We start from the raw sequence: 18,785 nt of genomic DNA on the forward strand, positions 1-18,785 counted from the left end.
CCCTGGGGTGGGGAGAAGGGCGGCAGAGGCGGGACGGGCAAGAGGTCCGCCTCCGCCCCTCCCCCAGCTCCAGCCTGCCTGTGAGTCACGTCCCCCAACCCGCCGGGCCTGTTCCTCACCCTTCAACCCCGCCCGGCAGGGGAGGGGGACTTGGGGGAGAAGGGGAAGCCAGACTCCCCACCCCCACCCCCTTGCCCTGGACTTTGGTCGCTCCGAGTCTGGCCTGTGTCTCTGCGTCTCTTGCTCTCTCTCTCTGTCTTTTCCTTGATTTCTCACGATCTCTGTGCCTCTGTCGCCACGTCTTTTTCTCTGTGCATTTTCAGGATTCCCGGTGTCCGGGGGCACGGGTTGGGTGCGGGGACCTCGCGGGAAGAAGCACCTCCGACCTTTCTCTGTGCACCCTCCACCGCACTCTCCCCGCCCCCTGCAGAGTTCAGACCCGCGGCTGCAGAGCGCGCGGGGGCGGCAGCGGTGGGGGCAGGGCGGGCACAGGGATAGTGCTTGGCGCCTGCCAGGACCGCCCGGGCCCTGGGTGCGCCTTTTCGCTCCCACAAAGTAGGAAACGGCTCAGAGAGGGGAAGTGCTTGGTCAAGGTCACCTGGCGAGGAAGTGGGAGTCGGGACTCGAACCCGCACTCAAGCGACCCCAGGGGTCATGAAATTGTTTCCCTTGGGGAAACACTGAGAAGCAGACAGCACTGGACAAGCAAAATGATGGTGACAGACGAAAAGAGACAGTAGAGACAGAGACAGTGAGGGCAGATAGAGATAGGGATAGAAGTCAGTTAGTCCGAGAGCCAGAAACTCAGAGACATCTATCCAGACGGGAGAGCCACAGGAGAGAGGCAGTTACAGAGACTAAGAGATGCAGAGATAGAGGCATATAACCAGAAAGAAAGGGAGAAGGGAAAAAAAAACAACAGAGATAGCAACTGATAGAGGCCTGCAGTCGCTGGGGAGGGGCCCCCCCAAGCCTGACCCCGCCTCCTTCCCAGCCCCACCGCACTCCCAGCCGAGGCCCAGTCACCCTGGGCACCGCGGGGCCAAGAGGGGCGGGCGCGGGGCGCGGCTCGGGCGGGGCGCACGGCGGGCTGATCCTCTGGGCCACGGGAGCGGCAGCGGGTCCAGGAAACCCCTGGAGCGGATGGGTGGCCCCGGGGGGGCCGGGGGCGTGGAGGCGGGCGGCCGGCACCGCCCCGACCGACAAAAGTCCCTTCAGTTCAGCCAGCGGCAGAGGGGAAGTCCCGGCGCCTGGCTCAACCTCCCTCGGTGCTGCCGAGCCGAACCGCGCTCCGGCCGCCCGCTCGGCCGCCGTCCCAGGCGGCCCCATGCCCCGATGCCCCACGGGGGCCATGGACGAGGGGCCCGTGGACCTGCGCACCCGGCCCAAGGCCGCCAGACTCCCCGGCGCCGCGCTGCCGCTCCGCAAGCGCCCGTTGCGCGCGCCCTCCCCGGAACCTGCCGTCCCCCGCTGCACAGCGGCCCCCTTTGTCACCCCGGATCCCCTACTTGGTGGTTCCAACACGCCGGCGGTCCCCGCGCCCCCCCACGGCCTGGCCCGGCCAGAGGCCCTCTACTACCAGGGTGAGTGTCTCTCTCTGGTCAAGGTCGGGTTGGGGGCCAGACAAGGCATAGGGTCACCAGAGCCAGGGTGCAGAGCTCAGATGCAACTGTAGGGAGCTGGGGGAGCAGAGGGGACAGAAGGACAGAAGCCAAAGTCCCCAAACATACCTATGGGGCCTCTGGGAAGGTGGGGGGCAAGCCCTGAGGTCCTGGGGATGCAAATATGGGAGCATCAGGGAGCAGAGCCTTAGGACAGAGGTATGGGGGTTCTAGGAAGCTGGGTGTCAAGGGCCCCTGAGGGGCAGAACCTAGAGTCTGAATGCCACAGATACGGGGACCCAGGGGACAGTGCCCATCAGTACAGATTTGAGGTTTCAGGGAATCAAGGGGGCAGAGCCTGAAGTCCCAGGAACACAGAATTACAAACTCTTAGAGAAGCCAGGTAACTAGGCTTAGGAGGCGCTCCTGCCCCACACTGGGGTTCATGGCATCCAGATATGTGGGGTCAACAGAAGTCAAAAGAATAGAGGCTGGGTTCTAAGGATGTTAGGGATCCCAGGATGTCAAAATTTCAGGAACCAAGACATCAGGGGACTTTGGGAATTAGGAGAACGAAGTCGGAGTTCTGAGCACCCCAGTACCTAGGACCGCAGGAATCCAAGGAAACAGACCCCGATATTGGGGTCCTAATGAGCCAGCAGCAGAGGACCCAGGCTTTGGGCACCCAGTACTGTGTGTTTAACAGGGATCAGGGTTTCATCTGGGGTCACAAGACCAGCTGGTATTAGAGGGCTTGGGGACTGAGCATTCTAATAATTGGGGACAGGACTGGGGAAATCTGGGACTTGAGAATTTAGGGCCAGGATAAAAGATTCCAGGGTCTTCAGGCAGAAGGCCTCAGGGTACCAAGACCTGGTATTGGAGATACGGGGAGTAGGAAACTCGGGGGCAGTAAGGAGCGGGGGCGGGGGGGGGGGCGGGGACCAGAGTCAGGAGACAACAGAGAAGGCCAAACACCATTCTTCCCATCTGTCTCCATCCCTGATGTCAAGGAAGAGCCACCCCCTGCTACAGCTGTGCCCACCTCACCATCCCCATGTGGCCCCCAAAGTGACAGAGCCCAAGTACCTCCAGACCTTTGCCCCACCCCCACCCTGTTTCTGCACCAGCCACCTCCTTGGCGTCCAGCCTCAAGCTGTGCCGCCAGGAGGCCTGCCACGGCCCTCCCTGTCCCAGGCCCCGGGCGAGAGCCCAGGCCTCAGTTTTCCTCATCTGTGTGCTGGGCAGACACAGGTTGTCCTGCTGCCCAGGTCAGCCCGTGCCACAGTGCGATGTGAACAGGCTTCCGGCACCACCCGCTCTCACCCTCTGCCCATCCCTCTTCCCAAATGCAGCAGCCATTCGTCTACCGTCCCATACCCCATGCTTTATCCTGACTTTACCTCCCTAAGCCACAAATTCACTCAGCAAACAGCCCCTGAGGTCCCTCTGCTGGGTGACGATGGGGTTCAGTCCTGAAGGGACTCTGCCTAGCAGGAGGCAGGGGTCAGAAACTTGAAAACATGAGCGAAAACGAGAGTGACTGGGGCTGGGGGGGAGGGCACACACTCGAGGTGTAGGGGGAGAGGAATTGTGGGAGCCCAGAAGTGGGACGTGGAAAGAGGGTTTCTCCTGAGCCTTCTGGACTCAGCATGAGATGCAAAAGGGACCTGGGCCAAAGGGCGGCTGCCACTGCGGGAGCGAAGTCCTGGAGGTGGGGAAGGAGCTGAGGGTCTGTGGGCTTGGCCTTACCCGTGTCCTTTCTCTGCCCAGGACCTTTACTGCCCCTGTACCCTACCCCAACCATGGGCTCCCCCTTTCCTCTGCTGAGCCTGCCTCCTCCCCTCTACCCCATGGTGTGCTCAATGGAACACCCCCTGTCTGCAGACATTGCTATGGCCACCCGTGCAGATGAGGACGGAGACACGTGAGTAATAGTCCCCCCTGAATGTAAGGTGCAATCGGGAAGGGGGAGGCCAGCCTCACCCACCTCGCCCGCCACAGCACAGGGTCACTTGGCTTGGCTTTTCTAGTCAGCTCCCACCACTGGCTGTGTGTCTTTGAGCAAGGCCCATTCCCTCTCTAAGCCTCAGTTTCCCCTTCTGCAAAATGGGCACCCTGAGAGCACTGACCTAGCACTGTTTTTGGAGCAAGGGACTTCAAAGTTTTTTTTATCCCACTCCAAAAATGAGAAGGACATCTCACTGATTGATTTGTTATATGAATTACGCATGTTAAGCTCCCTGGTTAGTACTAAGCCTAGTAAATTGTGAGTGCTCAATAGCTATTAATTAACGGCATTATTGTAATTATTTTATATTAAACCCAGCACAAATACACACATATAAACCTGAAATAAAAATCGCACCAAACAAAATATACTCACCCTCGCTACATAGGATCTACTTTAGTGTTTTCTATTCTATAGTATTTCATTGTTTCGCGGTCATAACCCACGAAGTGAATTAGACAATCCCTTAAACTGATTTCACAAATACCATGGTTTTATCACCTGCAGTTTGAAGAATATATTCTTGAAGCTGCTGAGAAATCCTACGTAGGAGGGTTTAGCCCTCTGCCTAGCACATAGTAAGCACTCAACATGTTTGACCATCATGCTTATAATTCTGTCTACCTCAGCGTGACTCTCAGCTGGCCTCTTTCTCACCCTCTCTGCCTCAGTTTACCTCTGGGAAAAAAATGGGACCCCTAAGTGAGCAGGGGTTTCTGAGGCATAAATGAGATGATTTTTATAAAGCTATTCTCTGGGAATTGTTTTGGGGACTGCAAAAGCAAAGGGAGGGACAGATTGAACTGGCCTATTTCTGCAGGGAAGGGGTAGCGGGGGCAGGGGGGAGCGACTCCACTACGGGTTCACTGCTGGTTGTGAAGGTGACTTCACATCCCTGAGCCTCAGTTTTCCTATGGGAAATCCGCAGCTCAGCATAGCGTCTGTCAGAGCAAGGATTCAGTGCAACGATGTAGTGCAAGGAGCAAGACTCAGTGCACAGTAGGTGCTCAGTACGCGGGGGTGGTGGTGTTGGAACAGAGCTCCCCGCTGGCTGCGGGCCACGGTGTGCACCCAAGCAGGAGAAAGTGTCTGAGATATATAAAGGCCTCGATAAAGCTAGTTTCCTCCCCCTCTGGCTACCTCTGGGGTCGTCGGCGGAACAGATACAATGTGTACCTGCCCCCGGGGCTCAGTTGCTTGTAGCCCGTGAAGGCTGGGTGCAAGAGACCTGTCCCCGCGCCCCACCCGCCCGCCCCCACTCTCTCCATCTCCCGCCTCTTCCCTCCTCTCCCCCAAAAGCAAACACTTCTGCCTCAGCTGCTCGTCCGGGGAAATCCCTTCCCGCAGAACTTGACCGCAGCCCAGCTGCTCTGCCTCCCCCCACGTCAGCATCCGTCACTCACTCGCAACCTCCCCCTCCCGGCTCTCCCTCTAACCTTAACCCCTTCCGCTGGGGCTGAGGCTTTACCGGAATGGGCAGCTGCGAAGCCTGGGGGCGGGGGAGGAGGACACGCTGTCTGGGCCCCCAAAGCTGCCAAGCTTGCTTGAGAGTCGACTTCTAGGGACTGAAGGGAGCAAGAATCTCAGGGTATCTGGACACCCAAGAGGTTGGGGCACTGGCAAGCTGGAAGTCTGGGTGTCCAAGAGAGGGGGGAGACGGGTCCCGAGTCCCAGAGAACAGAGCTTGGGGCACTGCACGCCTCGATCTCCGCGGGGTACGGAACAGGGTGCAGGGCAGCTTGGGGATCCAGAACTGAGAGGGGCTGGAAAGTCCGTATCAGCCAAGAGGTAGGGTCCCAAGAGACGTTGGAGGTGGGTGCTGGGCCCTGGGGGACAAGGCGCCATCTGGAGTCTGAACCCTGAAGGGTGGAGTTCCAGAAGAGCCCCCGGGCTGGAAGCCTTGGGGCTTTTCTCCCCAGAAAAGCGAAGTCTCTTTGGGTTGGGCTCCCCTTCCTCCACCCCCTTTGAGGATGGAAGTCGGGGTGCCGGGGGTGGCCGGGGTAGATCCCCGGGGGACAGGTTTCCCTCCCCCGGGAGCAGGAAGCGGAGCCCCGCCCCGCAGACCTGTTACTGGAAGTCCGAGGGCAGGGCCGCCCCTCCCGTCCCCACTTCCTCCAACCCCGCCCCACCCCCTGCGGCCCGCGCGTTTATGGGAACTCAGGCCTGGACGGTTTCTCTGAAATCATTCTCTCCCTTTGCCCTCACTTAACCCCAAGCGCCCGGAGCCCTCTCCATCTCTCCTGAGAGATGCGTCCTGAGAGATGAGAGAGGGAAGGGACCCCTTTCCAGGTCCGGCCCTTCCAACAGTTTCTTTTTAATTGGACTTTAAAGGGTTAGGATCCAGGTTCAGCTTTTCACCTGCATAATCTCTTTCTGGGAGGGGGACTATACTTCACAGAAGGGAAAACCTAGGCTCAGAAGGGCCACGTGACTTTGCCCCAGGCATACAGCTTGGGAGGAAACAACCCAATTTGCAACCCTGGACTCCTTAGCACCCCTCCCTCCACCCCAAGCCAAGCACCTAGAGAGCTTCTTTAAAATGGTGGGTCCAGGATTTACATTCCACAGTTGCAAGGTCCTGGTCCCTAAGCAGGCAGTGGTGGGTGAGAAAGCAGTTGATCTAGTCAGCAGACTTGAAGGAAAGGTTGTGCGGGATGTGTACTTGCAGTGAACCTTGGGCCCTCGGTGCTCATGCCCCCAGACCCTAAGCGAATATGCCTGGGCCCACACACAGTCATCCCCAACTGGGGATGTTCCACTTGGAACGGTTGTTCCAAGGTTGCCCCCAAGGTTGGCGGCCCTGCGAAGCTGGCATGAAGCTTATGCACTGGGCAGAGGGAGAAGTCAAGCGGCTGTGTAGCCTCAGCCGGCCCTCAGCCTTCCCACAGGGCACGGTACAGCTGCAGTGGCCTTTGCAGCTGAGCCAGAAGACTGGGCCCTCCATGCCAGACACTGTATGCTACTGGATGGTGGCTGCTCCCCTCATGACCCAGGCAAAGTGCTTTTCAGCAGAGGGTAATTCCCAGAGAATGCTGAGAGCTGACACCCTTCCCAGAAGCTGGGAAGAAGGGGGGATCTGGGTTGCACAGCCCGAACGCCAGAACAATGACCACATCCCAGCTGTCCCAGCTCTCTACATCCCTTGTGGGCAAAACTTCCTCCATATATAAGTATGTTATTTATTTATTTATTTTTAGAGAGAGAGAAGGGAGGGAGAAAGAGAAGGAGAGAAATATCAATGTGTGATTGCTTCCCGTGCACCCACTACGGGGACCTGGCCCGCAATCCAGGTACCAGCCCTGACTGGGAAGCAAACTGGAAGCCCTTTGGTTCGCAGGTCGGCACACAATCCACTGAGCCACACCAGCCGGGGCACAAGTAGACAGATACTCTTGAGGCTGAATGTGATGGAGAGTCACAACTGATGGAGGCCTTAATGGCATCTAGTTTATCCCCACTCATTTCACAGATGAGAAAACTGGCCCAAAAAGGGGTGGGAATGTGGTCTCCAGCTTCAAGAATGGCCAGGGATCATTGAGGTGGACTCATTTATCCAGCACATGTTGAGAGAGCACCTGCTCAGTATGACACACTGTCCTAGGCACTGAGCAGTGACCCGAGCAGACAAAACGCCCTGCCCTGGTGGAGTTGACCACCTAGCAGGGGGGATTCGGACAGGAAACAAGTAAATTGTACAATGTTAAGCGATGATGTGGAGAAAAACCAAGCAGGGTACAAAGGAGGAGGAGCAAGCTGCTGCTATGCCATTTTAGCAGAGGCCCTGCAGGTACCTGGCGGAAGGGTGTTCCAAGCAGAGGGAACAGCCAGTGCAAAGGTCCTGGGAGGCGAGCGTGCTTGATGTTTGAGCAACAGCACGGAGGCCAGTGGAGCAGAGTAGATGGAGATGAGGTCAAAGGAACTGAAGAGGGGGGAGATAAGATCATATGGGGCCTGTGGGTCATGTGAGGACTTGACTCCGAGCCGAAGAGGCAGGCATGACCTGACTTAGGGTCTCACAGGGTCCCTCTGGCTGCTATGCCAGGAGACAAGCAGTAGGGCCACGGTGGAAGCAGGGAAGCCATTGAGTGCAAGAGACAGTCCAGGAGGAAGATGATGGTGGCTGAATAAGGATGGAGAGAGTGGGGGAGTCGGGGGTGGGGATGGGAGAAGTAATTAGAATCCGGAGATACTTCCAAAGTATCCTGCACATATTGAGGTTAGCACTGCTAAGAGTATGGGGGTGAGAGGCGACCAGCCCCTAATGTCTGTGACCCTCATCCCCAGGCCACTCCACATTGCTGTGGTGCAGGGCAACCTGCCAGCTGTGCACCGGCTAGTCAGCCTCTTCCAGCATGGGGGCCGGGAGCTGGATATCTACAACAACCTCCGGCAGGTGAGGCTGGGGACCTGGCGTCCAGGACTCCTGGGTCTGAGGGAAGAGGGCGCTGGGGGCCTGGACTCCCTGGTCCTAAGGGAAGAAGGGCTCTTGAATCTGCGGGAGGAGGTGCTCCCAATTTCTGGCTACTGAGTAAGGCTGTAGCTGGGGTGTCAGCCGAGGGGGGGGGGGAATACTGAGGGAGGCAGGACTGGGACACAGGGCAGGAGAGGAGTCCCTCACAGTCTCTGTTCCCCAGACACCGTTACACCTGGCTGTGATCACCACTTTGCCGTCTGTGGTCCGCCTACTGGTGATAGCTGGTGCCAGCCCCATGGCACTGGACCGCCATGGCCAGACGGCAGCCCACCTGGCGTGTGAGCACCGCAGCCCGACCTGCCTGCGGGCCCTGCTGGACAGCGCGGCCCCGGGCACGGTGGACCTGGAGGCCCGCAATTATGACGGTGAGCACCGACCCGAACTGCAGGGTTGTCTGGCAGGCCCTGGCGTCCTTCTGGGGCTGCAAAGTCCAGGCTCCTATTTGACTGGGCCTCCCTCTCCTTCAGGGCTCACTGCCCTGCACGTGGCCGTGAACACCGAGTGCCACGAAGCAGTGCTGCTCTTGCTGGAGCGCGGCGCCGACATTGATGCAGTGGTGAGCGAGAGCGCGCCGGCCCGTGTGGGGCCAAGAGGGGCGGGGCCCAGAGGGGGCGGGGCTGGCGTGGGAGCGCGCCCGCGAGGCTGGGTGGGGCGCGAGGCCTCCAACCCGACTGAGACGCTGGACCTAGCGTCAGGATGAGGACGGTCAGCTGTTTGGTCATGGCTTGGGGAGACTCAAGGACCTTCCCCGCCTTGCGCAGGACATTAAGAGCGGCCGCTCCCCACTTATCCACGCCGTGGAAAACAACAGCCTGAGCATGGTGCAACTGCTGCTGCAGGTGGGTACGGCCCGGCCCTTGGCCTGTCGCCCACCCTTTCCTCTGGCATCAACCCACCATCGCCCCCGCCCTTCCAGCTCTAGCCCTTCCTTCCAGGCCTCGTTATGGCACCCTAAGACTTTACCTTCTAGGCTACGAACTTTTCCTGGGCCCTCCCCTATTGCTTCTCCCGCAAAAGGGCCAGGCCCCGTGTAGCGAGAGCCTTGCTGACCCTGCCTTCCGGCGTTGGCCCAGTCGCCGCGCAGTCCTTCCGCCCAGACTCGACCTTGAACCCTTCCCTCCTCTGACTCCGCCCCTGCTTTGGCCAGATCGCTGAGACCAGCCCTGCTTGATTAAGCGCCGCCTGCCCAAGCCCGCGCTGACCAGCCCTAGGTTCTAGCTTCTTCCACCCTTCACTCTCTATCACCCCGCCCGCCAGCGATCCGGCCCTGCCCCAGATTCAGGTCCTCTCCCGGCCCCGCCCCCTAGGCCCCGCCCCCATCGCCCCACGCCCGGCCCGGGTCCCAGCCGGGCGTGGGGTCCTGACCCGCCCCCTCAACCCGGCAGCACGGCGCCAACGTGAACGCTCAGATGTATTCTGGCAGCTCGGCGCTGCACTCGGCGTCGGGCCGCGGGCTCCTCCCGCTGGTGCGCACGCTGGTCCGCAGCGGCGCGGACAGCGGCCTCAAGAACTGTCACAACGACACACCGCTCATGGTGGCGCGCAGCCGCCGGGTGAGTGTGCGCGCTAGTGGGGACGGGAGGCCTGGGGCGGGGGGGAGTCTGTTCCCGAGCGCGGGTCCGTAGATGCGGTGTGCGTGCGTCTGTGCCAGGCGTGGAGTCAGTGAGTGCCTGAGCACTAGGCAGGAGGAGAGACTGAGGCACAAAGAAAGAAAGCGACATGCCTCCCTTCACGTACTGAGAAAGAAGCGGTGCTCGCTGACAGGCCCCAGGAGAGAGCCGAGGAGGAGGACGGAGTGGCCAGGTGGTGATCCCCCTTCTCCCTACAGGTCATCGACATCCTGAGGGGGAAGGCCACGCGGCCTGCTCCTGCATCACAGCCAGAACCCTCCCCCGACCGGAGCGCCACCACCTCCCCTGAAAGCAGCAGCCGCCTCAGCTCCAACGGTGAGAAACCGGCTCCCAGCCTCCAGCCCCTCAGCTCTCTCCTCCCTCGGAACGTCCAGGAACTGGGGCCCCCAGCCCCCTTCCCTCTGGATCTAGTCTCTCACTGCCCTCACCCTCCTTTCTCTTCCCACAGGTCTTCTCTCCGCCTCACCATCCTCCTCGCCCTCCCAGTCTCCCCCCAAGGACCCCACTGGATTTCCCATGGGTCCCCCCAATTTCTTCCTTCCGTCCTCACCTCCACCTGCCTTCCTGCCCTTTGCCGGAGTCCTCCAAGTCCCTGGCCGGCCGGTGCCCCCCTCCTCAGCTCCAGGAGGCAGCTGAGAGGGATGGGGGGGCAGATCTCGGACTCATGAGGAGGGACCTCCCTGCCCTGTGGAGTCAACCCTCCTGGAAACTGTGAAGAGCTCACTCTGCCCCCCCCCCCATCTTTGGAACCAGGATTTGCACAGAGGCACATATATTTACCCCTCTTCTGAGCACAGATATTCCGCCATCTGGTCCCCCCCGCCCCAGGACTCTTCCCCTCATTCTCAGGCACCATTCTCCGTCTGGAACAGCCCCTCCCCTCTGCCCTCCGGCCATGACCGGGAGAGATGGGCTGTAGCCAGGCACCTATAGCAATGTAAATTATTCGGCATTTTTGTTGAATTTCTTTTGTAATAAACTATTTTTGTACCATATCCCTGGCTCAGCTGGACCTCTTTCGTGAGGTGGTCTGGAGGAAGTGGGTTTATGATGTGTCCAGTCAGGTCTGTGACTGAGTGGCCCGTGAGACTCAGGCTGACGATGACCTGTGGAGGTGACTGTGGGACTTCCGGTGTGTTTGAATGTTCTCTCATTGTGTCACTGTGCCATTGTTTCTGGGGACGCCATGATGTGTGACACCTTTCCAGGAGACCCTGATAGATTCCACAGTGACCCTGGGGGTGTGTATGTGTATGTTTCTGAGGAGTGCTATGGCTGTTGTGTGACTCTGATCGTCCCTGGCTCCCTGTGTGTGGGCATTTGTGGGACCTGAAGTCATCATGTGATTGTTTCTATGTGACTGTCTCACTTGATGTGTCACATTTTACTCAATGGCTCCAGGCCTCCCTGATATACAGTGTCTGTGCCTTGACTCTGTGGACAAATCTTGTATGAATCAATCAGGATGCATTCATTTCCTGTTACCACTGTAACAAAGCACCACAAGTTCAGTGGCTTAAAACAACACAAATGTATTCTCACACTTCTGGAGGTCAAAAGTGCAAAATCGGTTTCACTGGGCCAAAGTCAAGGTGATAGCAGGGCTGGTGCCTTCCGGTGGCTCCAGGGGAGAATTCGTTCCCTTGCAGTCTCCAGTTTAAGAGGATGCCTGCATTCCTTGGCTCATGGCCCCTTCCTTCTGTCTACAACCTCTTGCTTCCATCTGTATATCTCCTTCTCTGATCTTCTGCTGGGTCCACCCAGGATAATCTCATCTCAAAAGCCTTAACCTCATTACATCTGTAAAGTCCCTTTGCCAAGTAAGGTGACATCACAGATTCCAGGGATTAGGATGAGGGTATCACATCATTGAGAACCTTGATTTATTCAGCTGAATCCAGGCTTCAATCAGAGAATCAACATTCCTAGGAGGTCAGAATATGGATGAGAGATTTGCTACAGGGACTGACCTTCAGGAAGGGAAGGCAGGCTTGCAGTGGTGACAGCAAGGACAAACTGGAACCCTCTAGGAAGGACTAGAACTCCATCAGTCCCCACTACCCCAGCCTTGAAGAAAGGGTTGTCCTTCGGGAGAAGCTGGTGACCTTGGTCCCATTGCATTGGGCTTCATGAGTGACTATGTGGTCCTGTGTTTCTGAGTGATGGTGAGTGTTGTATTTTTTTTTTTTTTTTTAATAGTCTGGAGCCTCCCTGGGCCCTGGTGTCTTTATATGTCTTGGCACTTGTGAACATTTCTGCTGCCATGCCTCCTATCACATGTTGTATTTGTGGGGCCAACCTTCCTGGGAGGCACTGTTCAGTTCCCTGAACGTCTGGGGGCACTGCGTGTGAACACACATACACACACCCATGCACACCCACTTCCGGATCCTCTCTGACTGGGTAACCTGTACTCGCCTGGGCCTCCTGACTTAGGCGGCCATGCATCTTTGTGCGTGTTGGTGACAATGTGCCTGCGTTTCTGAACCTGTCGCTGGACTATGGTGTCCCTAGAGCTGCCCAACTTGGAAGGCAGGCTGATTTCCTGTGGCTGCCGTAACAAGCGCCCACAAAACTGGTGGCTTAAAACAAAAATTCATTCTCTCACAGGTCTGGAGGCCAGAAGTCGAAAATCAAGGTGTGGGCAGGGCCACACTCGCTCCAAAGGCTCTGGGGAGGATCCTTCCTCGCCTCGCTTGAGAATGTCACAGACCCAGGCCTGTGGCGGCACCACTCCAATCTCTGTCTCCATCTTCCCACAGCCTTCTCCTCCGTGTGTCTGTGTCTCCTCTTGCAAAGGCACTTGTCATTGGATTGAGGGCTCACTTGAGTAATTCAGGATGATCCCATCGCAAGATCCTCATCTTAATTACATCTGCAAAGACCCCTTTTCCAAATAAGATCCCATTCACAGGCTCTGGGGACATATCTTTGTGGAGGGCCACCATTCAACCCACTGCAGAGGATGATTGTTGGGCGCTGCAGCAGCTGTGTGACAGAGCCTCCCACGTGGTAATCCCACCACATGTGCGACGCCCGATTGTCTCTCCGAGCCGGGCGGGGTCTCCTTCGCTGCCGCCCTGCCCCTCGCGGCCAGCACGCTACCTGGCCCGCAGCAGACCCTTGAGAAGCGATGGCAGAATAAATGAGCATTGATCACACCCCACCATGTCATAGGGTCAGCAGTTCTTTGTGGCTGTGTCCGGTCCTCTGTCACATTGTGTGACCAATTTTTTTTTTTTTAATCCTCACCCAACAATATGTTTACTGATTTTTAGAGAGAGGAAGAGAAAGAGAGAGAGAAACATCAATGCAAGAGATATACATCGGTTGGTCAACTCCTGTACGCACCCTGCCCAGGGATTGAACCTACAACCTTGCAGTGTATGGGACAATGCTTTAACGAATTGAGCCATCCAACCAGGGCACATTGTGTGACCAATCTGAGGATGTAAACAGAAACGCAATTAGCAGCCACTGACATGATGATGCCCATATTGCAGGTGAGAAAACGGGCTCACAGAGAGCAAGTCTCCTGTCCAAGCCCAAGTCTGCTGCCTCCAGAGCCCGTGTTCCTAACCACTGGGGCCTCCTGCCTGTCAGGAAGGTTGTGTGTGGTTGTGTCTGTTATTTTCAATGCGTGCATGCACAAATGCACGTGTGTGCGCACCTGAAAAGGGTGTAAGTAGCAGCTAGGTGTTAGAGAGCACAGGCCCTGGAGTCAACACTGAGCTCGAGTCCTGCCCTTCTGGTTCCTAGTTGTGTGACCTTGATCAGGCGACTTCACGGCACTGATCCTCAGTTTTCTCATCTATAAAAATGAGGGCACATTGTTGTGAGGATTGAACTTGAATGATATGTGTACAGTGCTTATAATAGGGTATGGTGCTGAGAAAGGACTTGATACATAGGAATTGCTGATGTTATCATTGGGGAGTTGTTTTGGAGAACACAGAGGAAAAAAAAGTAGAGATGATAGGATCTATTTTTTGTTCTGATTGAAAAATGGGATAATGAGGGCCTGGCCTAGATGTGTGTGGGTTAGCTAGGCTTTTTACCCTGCTGTCATAACAAAACCTCAAAAATATTGTGGCTTAAATGAGATGGAAAGTTTATTTTTCTCTCATGTGAAGGCCTAGTTAATACCCAGGCCTAAAATAGTAGCTTGAGAATGTCAAAGACCCAGGCTCCTTCTACCTTGTTGCTCTTCTACCTTCAATCCACATTTCCACCACATGATCCAAAATGGCTGCTCCAGTTCCCACCATCACATCCACAGTCCAACCACTGGGAAGAAGAAAAAAGTCAACTGCATGCCTCATTAAGGCCACAACCCGGGAGTCATACACATTACATCCATTGGCTAGAATTTAGTCATATGTCTAGATCTATCACTAGAGAGGCTGAGAAATGTAGTTTTTACCTGGGCAACATGTACCCAGATAAAATTCTGAGGTTCTGTAAAAAGAGGAGGAGAGACTAGTTATTGATGGACAACAGTATATCTGTCACACCAGGGCACAGCTACCAAATGGCTACATGACCCTTGGACAAAGCAACTTTACACCCTGAGCCTCAGTTTCCTCATCTGTAAAATAGAAATAATATTCACCTCTCAGTGTTGATGGGTTGATAAGAATTTAATGAGACAGCAGGTATTTAATGCTCAGCACAAGGCCTGCCATTATCAGCCTAGAATGTGTGTTAGGAGTCTCCTTGTACCTGTGGGTCCAGGCTGTGGGTGATGTGCTTCTTTGTGTGTGAGAAAGTAGCCCCCGGGGTTTAAGAGCTGAACCTAGCACTGACCTCGGTAAATTACTTCTCTAAAACAAAGAATCTGGCTTCTCCACACTTGGAAATCCCCTGTCAGCCTCCTGACCTTGGGACAGGGCGTATGTCCTTCCACACCCATCCCCTTTCCCCCAGAGAAAAGCAGACTCCAAGGAGGGGGGAAGAGGTTCGTATATAGGATCTCCAGCCCCCCAGCCATGGCAGAATTAAGCTCTTATCCCTTAACCAATGCCACCAAGGCAGTTCACATCTGTGACAGTCCTAGCTTTCTAAAACCAGAAGTCATGCTTTCAACGCATTTCTCCAGGGCCCCAACCCTTATTGCAAAGTTTCAGTTGTTATCAGCACCCTGGGTAAACCCAGACACTCAGTCAGAGAATGTCTCTTCCAGGTGCATGAATGAAATCTACCAAATTACAAATGTTGGTACATCCAAAAAAAAAAAAAAAAAGAACCAACTTTAAGAGCGTGAGAACTAAACAGAACACATCTGCTGGTTAGTTGGGTATGTTGGCAGACCCTCATTGTAAGCCGCAACTCCATTTTCAAGAAAGGGAAACTGGGGTCCAGAAGGGAAAGAAACTGACCTGATGGGTCTGAGTCCGGGATTCCATGTTGCACCTTAACAAGGTGATGGAATTCGTCACCAATAATGGGATGACCAACATCATGCACCTTCTGATACACTGAGAAGGACCCTGCATCAGATCTATGACATTCCTGCCACTAGTATCTAATAACAAGGAAGTATCAGACAAACCCAAATCTAGGGGGACAGCTTACAAAGGAAACTGGCCTGTAATGTTTAAAAATGTCAACTTCATGAAACACAAAGGAAGGCCAAGGAATTATAAAAGGCATGAGAACTAAATACACACATAATGTCAAACTGGATCCTGGACTTGAAAAAAATGTTCTGCTAAACAGAATGGTTTAGGGACAACTGGCGATTTGACTATAGACAGCATTAGATACTAGTGTTGTATCACTGTTAAATGTCCTGCTTTTGAAAACTGTACAGTGACTGTGTAAGAGAATGTCCATAAACGGGGAAATACACACCAAAGAGTTCATGGCAAAGGGACCTAATGTCTGAAACTTACTCTCAAATGGTTGGGGAGGGGGAAGAATGAAAAAGCAGATTGGCAAATTGCTAACAGTTAGTGAAACTGGGTGAAGGGTATACGCATGGCTTTGTCTTATTCTTGCAACTTTTCTGTAAGTTTAAAAAGATTCCAAAAAAGAAAAAAATGATTGTAAATTAAAAGTCATGGTTTTAAGGCTCTGTGTTTTTGTGTTTGCATCTTGTGGTCAGTTTTGGGGGTTGGGAGGGTGAATTTGCTGCTTCAGACTCTGTCTTGGGGTGTGGCCAGGACCTTAGGGTGTGGTTAAGGTCTAGGGGTACGGCCTTGGATTTGGGGGGTGTGGCCAGAGCCTCAGAGGCGTGGTTGGGAGGAGGGACAGGCCATATCCTGAGGTGTGGTCAGAACCTTGAGGAGGGGCCAGATTCTCCGAGGTGTGGCCAGAGTCGGGGCACGGCCTGAGAAACTGTTCCCAAGGGAGGAGGTAAGCCTGTACTTAGAGCGCCCTCTTGCGGTTACTCTGGGGCCTTGCCTACCCTTTTTCTAAACAGCTTTATTGAGATAATGCATATATCCAACAATTTAACAATTTAAAGGGTACAATTCAAAGGTTTTAGTAACCGTTGTGTGATCAAAGAGTTGTGCGATCATCACCAAATTCAGTTTTAAAATATTTCTTCACTCCAAGCCTGGCTGGTGTGGCTCAGTGGATTGTGAACCAAAGGGTTGTTGGTTCGATTCCCAGTCAGGGCATGTGCCTGGGTTGTGGGTCAGGTCCCCAGTAGGGGGTGCCTGAGAGGCAACCACACATTGATGTTTCTCCCACTCTATTTCTCCCTCCCTTCCCCTCTCTCTAAAAATAAATAAATAAAATCTTTAAAGGAAAAAAATGTCTTCACTCCAGCCCCATTCAGCCTTAGGCAACCCCTAATATACTTTCTGTCTCTATAAATTTACCTATTTGGACATTTTACATAAATTAAATCATACAACCCTGTCCGGCTAGGTCAGGTGGTTAGAGCGTTGTCCTGATATGTCAAGGTTGTGGGTTCAATCCCAGGCCAGGACATATACAAGAATCAACCAATGAATGAATAACTGGAACAACAAATTGATGTCTCTGTCTCTGTCTGTCTCTCTCTTTCTCTCTCTCTCTCTCTCTCTCTCTCTCTCTCTTTAAAATCAATACATTTTTAAAAAATCGATGTCTCTCTCTCTCTACCCCTTCCTCTCTCTCTAAAATCAATAAATAGACCTGGCTGGTGTGGCTCAGTGAATTGAACGCCGGCCTGTGAACCAAAAGGTCGCTGGTTCGATTCCCAGTCAGGGCACATGCCTGGGTTGTGGGCCAGGTCCTCTGTTGGGTGTGTGTGAGAGGCAACTGTTTCACTCTCGCACAACAATGTTCCTCTCCCTCTGTCTCCTTCCCTTCCCCTCTATCTAAAAACAAAAACATAAAATATTTTTTAAAATAAAAAATAAAATCAATAAATAAACATGTAAAAATTTAAGAAAGAAATTGAGTCATACAATATGTGGTCATTTGTGATTGGCTTCTTTCACTTAGCATAATGTTTTTGAGGTTCATTCACATTGTAGTATAAGTATTTCATTCCTTTTTTTTTTTAATGTATTGGCAGCATGCATTTTCTTAAAAGATTTTATGTATTTATTTTTAGAGAGGGGAAAGGGAAGGAGGGAGAAAAGGATCAATGTGCGGTTGCTCTCGTGCGCCCCCTACTGGAGACCTGGCCCGCAACCCTGACTGGGAATGGAACCAGTGATCTTTTGGCTCGCAGGCCAGCACTCAAGCCACAGCAGTCAGGCCAATAATTCATTCCTTTTAGTGGATGAATTATAATGGATAGCATTCCATTGTATGGGTATACTGCTTATCCATTTATCAGTTGATGAACATTTAGGTGTTTTCATGAATCTTTGTGTGGGTATGTGTTTTCTATTCTCTAGGATATATACACATAGGAGTGGAATGGGTGGGTCATAGAATAACTCTATGTTTAACCTTTTGAGCAACTGCCAGACTGTTTTCCAAAGCAGCTGCACCACTTCACATGCCCATCAGAAGCGTATTAGGGTTTTAGCTTCTCCACAGCCTCTCCAGTACTTATTATCGTCATTTTTTACTGTAGCCATCCTAGTGGGTGTGCCATGGGATCTCACTGTGGTTTGGATTTGCATTTCCCTAACTGATAATGATGCTGACTGTCTTTTTCTATCATCCACTTCTTTTGTATCCACTATGCAACCATATAAACTCTTAACCATTTTTGCCATATTTGATCCAGACTTTTTAATTACAGCATTAACGATGTTGTTGAAGTACCAGAGTATCTTTCTCAGAGTCCATCCTTTTCCTTCTCCATATCCTGCATTTAATGCTCAGCCTTACCACACACATTTTCATACAATTATCACACACATAAGTATTCCCACATAATATAGAGCATTGGTTTTCCAGGTTTTCAAACTTGGTATGACAGTGCTGTGTTAATTCTTCTGCACTTGCTTTTTTTTCCTTTTTTTTTAATCCTCACTTAAGAAATTTTTTTTTATCCTCACCTGAGGATATATTTTTTTCCTTGCTTTTAGAGAGGAAGGGAGAAGAGAGAAACATTGATGTGAGAGAAACATCAATTGGTTGACTCCCATATGCGTCTGAACTGGGGATAGAACCCACAACCTAGGTATGTGCCCTCACCGGGAATCGAACCCTCAACCTTTTGGTTACAGGATGACGCTCTAACAACTGAGCCACCTGGCCAGGGCTGCACTTGCTTTTTTAAAATTAATTGTATCAGTTTCCTAGGGTTGCTGTAACAAAGGACCACAAACTGACTGACTTAAACAAGAGAAATTTGTGCTCTCACAATTCTGGAGACTAGGAACCCAAAATCAAGGTGTGGGCAAGGCTTTGCTCCCTCTGAAGGCTCCAGGGGAGGCACCTTCCTCGCTTCTTTTTTAGCTTCTGGTGTTTACCAGCAATCGTCGGCATTCCGTGACTTATAAATGCATCACTCCAGCCTTTGCCTTCCCCATCACACGGCTTTCTCCCGGTGAGTGTGCCTGGGTCTGTATCCAAATTTCCAGTCATGTTGGACTTAGGGCCCACCCTAATTCAGCATGACCTCATCTAAACTTGGTGACACCTGCAAAAACCCTTTCTAAAAAAGGTTA

General features: G+C 53.5%; 1 protein-coding gene across 2 annotated transcripts; it reads left to right on the forward strand.

Moving 5' to 3' along the window:
- The first annotated feature begins 1,170 nt into the window (after positions 1-1,170).
- Positions 1,171-10,698, forward strand: BCL3 (BCL3 transcription coactivator). 2 transcript variants are annotated; one of them, XM_054588453.1, is made up of 9 exons: positions 1,171-1,583; positions 3,375-3,528; positions 7,897-8,005; positions 8,247-8,451; positions 8,554-8,642; positions 8,848-8,925; positions 9,472-9,639; positions 9,915-10,032; positions 10,166-10,698. In XM_054588453.1, the coding sequence occupies exons 1-9, from the start codon at positions 1,328-1,330 to the stop codon at positions 10,351-10,353; spliced, it is 1,365 nt and encodes a 454-aa protein (XP_054444428.1). In that variant the 5' UTR covers positions 1,171-1,327; the 3' UTR covers positions 10,354-10,698. The 2 variants fall into 2 exon arrangements, with proteins under 2 accessions (XP_054444428.1, XP_054444429.1); XM_054588454.1 differs by lacking the exon at positions 9,472-9,639.
- Positions 10,699-18,785: the final 8,087 nt, after the last annotated feature.

This window comes from Pteronotus mesoamericanus, unplaced genomic scaffold (assembly GCF_021234165.1).
Source record: "Pteronotus mesoamericanus isolate MK-2021 breed Mesoamerican mustached bat unplaced genomic scaffold, CSHL_Meso_final scaffold_137, whole genome shotgun sequence".
In the NCBI taxonomy this organism is placed as follows: domain Eukaryota; kingdom Metazoa; phylum Chordata; class Mammalia; order Chiroptera; family Mormoopidae; genus Pteronotus; species Pteronotus mesoamericanus.